The 7,500-nt window shown below is 44.1% G+C and overlaps 1 protein-coding gene across 17 annotated transcripts in view; it reads right to left on the bottom strand.

Annotated features, from left to right (window-relative positions):
- cacna1da (calcium channel, voltage-dependent, L type, alpha 1D subunit, a) overlaps window positions 1-7,500 on the bottom strand; it is a 127,748-nt gene that overhangs the window by 25,128 nt on the left and 95,120 nt on the right. For 10 of the 17 annotated variants that reach the window (XM_055870041.1, XM_055870042.1, XM_055870043.1 and 7 more), the window contains 4 exons: window positions 6,313-6,345; window positions 4,789-4,917; window positions 4,515-4,580; window positions 444-535 (listed from right to left, as the gene is read on the bottom strand). In XM_055870041.1, the coding sequence (XP_055726016.1) occupies window positions 444-535; window positions 4,515-4,580; window positions 4,789-4,917; window positions 6,313-6,345 (320 nt within the window). The remainder of the gene's footprint in view (window positions 1-443; window positions 536-4,514; window positions 4,581-4,788; window positions 4,918-6,312; window positions 6,346-7,500) is intronic. The other 7 variants (XM_055870044.1, XM_055870054.1, XM_055870051.1 and 4 more) reach the window with 1 other exon arrangement.

Raw genomic sequence — 7,500 nt, 5'->3', positions numbered from 1 at the left:
ATGAGGCCCTTTATCTACTTCGGATGAACTTGTGGATACCATTTTTATGAAATTTGAGATAGTTTCACAAGCCAATGCTAACTAGCTTAGCACAAAGACTGGAAGTATTTGGATACAGCTAGCATAACTTCCTTTATGCTGGACTTCATTGCTAAATTCCCAAACTATCCCTTTAAGGGTCAAAACGTTGTTAAAGGTAACTTTAGAGGAATGACGTTGCACGAGCAGCAATGCAGAATTTGCGTTGAGGAAGAAGTATGACTTCGCTCTCAGACAGTCACACGTATATCTGTGCATGTGCATGGGTTCGCTTCATGCTCTTACAACGTGGTAGCTACGGGACCGAAATAGCAAAGATGTTTAGTCTTGCGCTTCAACGCTACATCGTCTGGGTGAACTCTGCCCATGTGACCCCTCACACGGACCCCCTGACCCCTACAGACCTAAAGAGCAACAACACGGCCTGAGGGAAGGTCTGAAAGTTGTTGTTCCTGTTGATGTGGGTGCCATCCACCATGGCTACCTTCCCGAACACCTGAAACAAACAATATAGATAAACAAGGGTCAGTTTACATACCGTGTGAAGAACAGGGTTGTGTTCATTAGTGTATGCAATCGAAAACAATTTTACTACTCTTTATAAAGAGGTTTGGTGAGGCTGTTACTGTGAGACTGACCCAGGTGTACTGCTTATCTTTATAAAGAGGTTTGGTGAGGCTGTAACCGTGAGACTGACCCAGGTGTACTGCTTATCTTTATAAAGAGGTTTGGTGAGGCTGTTACTGTGAGACTGACCCAGGTGTACTGCTACTCTTTATAAAGAGGTTTGGTGAGGCTGTTACTGTGAGACTGACCCAAGTGTACTGCTTATCTTTATAAAGAGGTTTGGTGAGGCTGTTACTGTGAGACTGACCCAGGTGTACTGCTACACTTTATAAAGAGGTTTGGTGAGGCTGTTACTGTGAGACTGACCCAGGTGTACTGCTACTCTTTATAAAGAGGTTTGGTGAGGCTGTTACTGTGAGACTGACCCAGGTGTACTGCTACTCTTTATAAAGAGGTTTGGTGAAGCTGTAACTGTGAGACTGACCCAGGTGTACTGCTACTCTTTATAAAGAGGTTTGGTGAGGCTGTTACTGTGAGACTGACCCAGGTGTACTGCTACTCTTTATAAAGAGGTTTGGTGAGGCTGTTACTGTGAGACTGACCCAGGTGTACTGCTACTCTTTATAAAGAGGTTTGGTGAGGCTGTTACTGTGAGACTGACCCAGGTGTACTGCTACTCTTTATAAAGAGGTTTGGTGAGGCTGTAACCGTGAGACTGACCCAGGTGTACTGCTACTCTTTATAAAGAGGTTTGGTGAGGCTGTTACTGTGAGACTGACCCAGGTGTACTGCTTATCTTTATAAAGAGGTTTGGTGAGGCTGTAACCGTGAGACTGATCCAGGTGTACTGCTTATCTTTATAAAGAGGTTTGGTGAGGCTGTAACCGTGAGACTGACCCAGGTGTACTGCTACTCTTTATAAAGAGGTTTGGTGAGGCTGTTACTGTGAGACTGACCCAGGTGTACTGCTACTCTTTATAAAGAGGTTTGGTGAGGCTGTTACTGTGAGACTGACCCAGGTGTACTGCTACTCTTTATAAAGAGGTTTGGTGAGGCTGTAACCGTGAGACTGACCCAGGTGTACTGCTTATCTGTATAAAGAGGTTTGGTGAGGCTGTTACTGTGAGACTGACCCAGGTGTACTGCTACTCTTTATAAAGAGGTTTGGTGAGGCTGTAACCGTGAGACTGACCCAGGTGTACTGCTTATCTTTATAAAGAGGTTTGGTGAGGCTGTTACTGTGAGACTGACCCAGGTGTACTGCTACTCTTTATAAAGAGGTTTGGTGAGGCTGTTACTGTGAGACTGACCCAGGTGTACTGCTACTCTTTATGAAGAGGTTTGGTGAGGCTGTAACCGTGAGACTGACCCAGGTGTACTGCTTATCTTTATAAAGAGGTTTGGTGAGGATGTTACTGTGAGACTGACCCAGGTGTACTGCTTATCTTTATAAAGAGGTTTGGTGAGGCTGTTACTGTGAGACTGACCCAGGTGTACTGCTACTCTTTATAAAGAGGTTTGGTGAGGCTGTTACTGTGAGACTGACCCAGGTGTACTGCTACTCTTTATAAAGAGGTTTGGTGAGGCTGTAACTGTGAGACTGACCCAGGTGTACTGCTTATCTTTATAAAGAGGTTTGGTGAGGCTGTAACCGTGAGACTGACCCAGGTGTACTGCTTATCTTTATAAAGAGGTTTGGTGAGGCTGTAACCATGAGACTGACCCAGGTGTACTGCTACTCTTTATAAAGAGGTTTGGTGAGGCTGTTACTGTGAGACTGACCCAGGTGTACTGCTACTCTTTATAAAGAGGTTTGGTGAGGCTGTAACTGTGAGACTGACCCAGGTGTACTGCTTATCTTTATAAAGAGGTTTGGTAAGGCTGTAACCGTGAGACTGACCCAGGTGTACTGCTTATCTTTATAAAAAGGTTTGGTGAGGCTGTAACCATGAGACTGACCCAGGTGTACTGCTACTCTTTATAAAGAGGTTTGGTGAGGCTGTTACTGTGAGACTGACCCAGGTGTACTGCTACTCTTTATAAAGAGGTTTGGTGAGGCTGTAACTGTGAGACTGACCCAGGTGTACTGCTACTCTTTATAAAGAGGTTTGGTGAAGCTGTAACTGTGAGACTGACCCAGGTGTACTGCTACTCTTTATAAAGAGGTTTGGTGAGGCTGTTACCGTGAGACTGACCCAGGTGTACTGCTACTCTTTATAAAGAGGTTTGGTGAGGCTGTAACCGTGAGACTGACCCAGGTGTACTGCTACTCTTTATAAAGAGGTTTGGTGAGGCTGTTACCGTGAGACTGACCCAGGTGTACTGCTACTCTTTATAAAGAGGTTTGGTGAGGCTGTAACCGTGAGACTGACCCAGGTGTACTGCTACTCTTTATAAAGAGGTTTGGTGAGGCTGTTACTGTGAGACTGACCCAGGTGTACTGCTTATCTTTATAAAGAGGTTAAGTCAGGCTGTTACCGTGAGACTGACCCAGGTGTACTGCTACTCTTTATAAAGAGGTTTGGTGAGGCTGTAACTGTGAGACTGACCCAGGTGTACTGCTTATCTTTATAAAGAGGTTTGGTGAGGCTGTAACCATGAGACTGACCCAGGTGTACTGCTACTATTTATAAAGAGGTTTGGTGAGGCTGTTACTGTGAGACTGACCCAGGTGTACTGCTACTCTTTATAAAGAGGTTTGGTGAGGCTGTTACTGTGAGATTGACCCAGGTGTACTGCTTATCTTTATAAAGAGGTTTGGTGAGGCTGTAACCGTGAGACTGACCCAGGTGTACTGCTTATCTTTATAAAGAGGTTTGGTGAGGCTGTTACTGTGAGACTGACCCAGGTGTACTGCTACTCCTTATAAAGAGGTTTGGTGAGGCTGTAACCGTGAGACTGACCCAGGTGTACTGCTACTCTTTATAAAGAGGTTTGGTGAGGCTGTTACTGTGAGACTGACCCAGGTGTACTGCTAGTCTTTATAAAGAGGTTTGGTGAGGCTGTAACCGTGAGACTGACCCAGGTGTACTGCTTATCTTTATAAAGAGGTTTGGTGAGGCTGTTACTGTGAGACTGACCCAGGTGTACTGCTACTCTTTATAAAGAGGTTTGGTGAGGCTGTTACTGTGAGACTGACCCAGGTGTACTGCTTATCTTTATAAAGAGGTTTGGTGAGGCTGTTACTGTGAGACTGACCCAGGTGTACTGCTTATCTTTATAAAGAGGTTTGGTGAGGCTGTTACTGTGAGACTGACCCAGGTGTACTGCTACTCTTTATAAAGAGGTTTGGTGAGGCTGTTACTGTAAGACTGACCCAGGTGTACTGCTACTCTTTATAAAGAGGTTTGGTGAGGCTGTAACCGTGAGACTGACCCAGGTGTACTGCTACTCTTTATAAAGAGGTTTGGTGAGGCTGTAACCGTGAGACTGACCCAGGTGTACTGCTTATCTTTATAAAGAGGTTTGGTGAGGCTGTTACTGTGAGACTGACCCAGGTGTACTGCTACTCTTTATAAAGAGGTTTGGTGAGGCTGTAACCGTGAGACTGACCCAGGTGTACTGCTACTCTTTATAAAGAGGTTTGGTGAGGCTGTTACTGTGAGACTGACCCAGGTGTACTGCTTATCTTTATAAAGAGGTTAAGTCAGGCTGTAACCGTGAGACTGACCCAGGTGTACTGCCACTCTTTATGAAGAGGTTTGGTGAGGCTGTTACTGTGAGACTGACCCAGGTGTACTGCCACTCTTTATGAAGAGGTTTAGTGAGGCTGTTACCGTGAGACTGACCCAGGTGTACTGCCACTCTTTATGAAGAGGTTTAGTGAGGCTGTTACTGTGAGATGAAGAAGAAGATATTTTGCGGAGAATGGTTTAGTAACAAATAGTTTCTCAGTTTCAATGACTCACCTGCATGCCGATGACAGCATAGATGAAGAAGAGCATGGCGATCAGAAGGGCGACATAGGGCAGAGCCTGGAGGGAGAGAGAGAGGCAGAGAGAGGGCAGAGTGAGAGAGCGAGAATGAGAGCGAGAAGAATGAGAGAAATGGTAAGGAGAATGAGAATGAGAATGAAAGAGGGAGACAGAAAGCGAGAGGGAAAGAGACAGAAAGAAAGAGACCAGAGATAGTTCAATTCATTAATAGCCTGGTAAATGAGCTGAGTGGATGATGCCTACTCACCTGAAAGGACTTGATGAAGGTCCACAGGAGGGTGCGGATGCCCTCCCCTCTACTCAGCAGCTTGACCAATCGCATGACTCGGAACAGTCGGAAGAAGGTGATGGAGATGCGAGCACTGTCCTCCGTGTTCTGTAGGAGACGGAGGTAGCATTAGAGGATCGGAGTGTGTGTGTGTGTTTGTAGAAAGCCAGCATGAGGGTTTGCGCTCAGACTAGAATGGAAGGTGGCCGGTGCGCAGGAGAAAGAATATACAGTATGTAGAGTTCAACAGGTACTCACACTCAAAACCATGAAAAGGAATAACCTGTGTACACAGGGAACCTGGCTGTGCTTCAATGCCTGGACCAGCACTTAACAGTACTCAAAGTACTACATGCATGTATACTAAATCCAATGTTGATACTAATGGTGACTGGCCTTTACTGAGACTGAGATGTGAGATATATATGAGCTGATTCAGCATGTATTGCATCTTTACTCAACTAACATCTCTGAGGGTTGTTTGGGGGATGGTGGCGATTTTACGTATCCTTGTGATTCATCTTTGATCAAGTTTGCATTATATTTCACATTAATCTAAGTATCATGTTATGGACATCAAGACACTTTCTGTTCAAAACAGACGAATCCTGGACTTGTTGCATCTACTAGGGCAGAGTTTCCCAACCCTCTCCTCAGGGACCACCAACCATTTCATACATTTGTTGTAGCCCTGATGACGAGAAGTTGGGGAAACAGCAGTGGGGTAAACTCTGTGGGAGGAGTTTAGAGTGACAGAGTGGGAGGAGTATTCCCATATGCAGTTTAGCTGGAGTGTATCTGCTATGTAACTGTATCTAAGAGGCTGGTGGTGAAGTTTTGCCAGGAGCCCTGCTACAGTACAGACAGACCTACAGGGGAGGACGAGAGGGACACGCATGCTGTAGGAAAGAAAACCTTGCCATAACTTGACTGGACACATCAGCACAAGCATGGCACCCTCGGTCCAGAGTCACTGCATGCGGAGTCACAGTGGGACTGACCCCCCCAGAGAGGTCAGCCAGCAGGGGTCAGAGGTCATAGCAGAGGTCATGATCCCAACCCCATGGGGTCATCCATGGGTCACTGCCGCACGCAGAGGGAACATTGCACAGCAGAGACCATGCAGCGGTGTCAGCGATACAAACGTGAGGAGGAGCGGACAGAACCGCCCTCATCATGGGGATGCACTCCGCCACGTTTGAGTGACCGACACACTCTCCTTCAAATGAATAACCCCAAACCAAAAAAGGAAAATGAAGAGCAGAAAAACGTAAACAAAAAATACAACCAAAAAGAACCGTAAAGAAACCAAACCAAACCAATCTCAAAATGAAAACAGAACTTTTTAATTGTATAAATTAAAAAGGCAAGGTTTTAGAAGAGGCCATGTAGAAGATTAGAGGAGGTTATATAGATTGAAGACGATAAAATAAAGATCAACATAAACCAATGCAAGCCCAGAGAAGACAGGGCAGGGCCCTGATTGGGGGAAGAGCATCTTACCCCCGACTCATCCAACTGAGGAGCCTCCGTAGGCTTTAAAATCAAAGACCTGTGTTAATGACTCACACAACGGTATCACAACCCTCAGGTCTCCCTTATACTTTAACACAATATTATCACCATGTTTAAGACGTATGCACCATTAAAGACACACGTAACTACATATACTGTCACTACGCTTAAATTAAACTTACGTTAGGTTTCAGACTGACACACAACATTGTCTCGACACTTGACGTTTATACACTGTTTTTGTAACATTGGAAGACCGACCGACTCACACCTAAATCACAACCCCTATGTAACATAACGGTGATGACACGCAGAACAGAATCGTAACACTTTAAATGTTTAAGACTGTAAGACAACATACTGTGATGCTTAAGAACTTACGTTACGTTACGCTTACGTTGCATTTAAGACTGACATAGCATTAAGACAATATAACACTTAAGTTAACGTTTAAGACTGACATAGCATTAAGACAATATAACACTTAAGTTAACGTTTAAGACTGAAACATAACTTTATCACTCCCCCTGTGTAATGGTAATGACTGACATACATTATCCTAATGGTTTTAAATGGTTTAAACAGCAAGATGAAAAAGCTTGTGGCTCTACATATGGATAATGCTATAACAATGTTTCTGAAACATTATTTGACTGACCCAGACTGTTAATATGATGCTTATGGACATGATGTTCCAAACATAATGTTAACATGACTATAACAAGTGTTATTTTAGTGATAAGTCGCACAACCCATTTATAACCCATTTATACCTGTCAACCGGTTATAATACTACAACCTCTTCTCCCCTCCTACTCATATAACGTCTTGTCCAAAGATTACTTTCAGATTACTTACATTCAGTTTTTCTACTTCAACATTTCACTTAAGGGGCTGGACATGCAGGCTAAAACTGTAAATCAAACACTGTCTTTTGCGAACTGACACTCTCGCTTTCTCCCACACACAAATCCACACAAACACACCCCACCAACACACATTTAGTAAAATATTACATACAAAGGTAGTCAAAGGTGTTTTAAAATATCATATTGTATTAGTCACAACTCTTAAAGGTCCAATGCAGCTGTTGTTTATCTCAATATCATATCATTTCTGGGTAACAATTAAGTAACTTCATTAAAATGGTAAAAAAGAAACAACAATAGCTTCTTA

This window comes from Salvelinus fontinalis, chromosome 18, assembly GCF_029448725.1.
Source record: "Salvelinus fontinalis isolate EN_2023a chromosome 18, ASM2944872v1, whole genome shotgun sequence".
Lineage (NCBI taxonomy): Eukaryota > Metazoa > Chordata > Actinopteri > Salmoniformes > Salmonidae > Salvelinus > Salvelinus fontinalis.
This window is presented reverse-complemented; position numbering and strand designations above follow the sequence as displayed.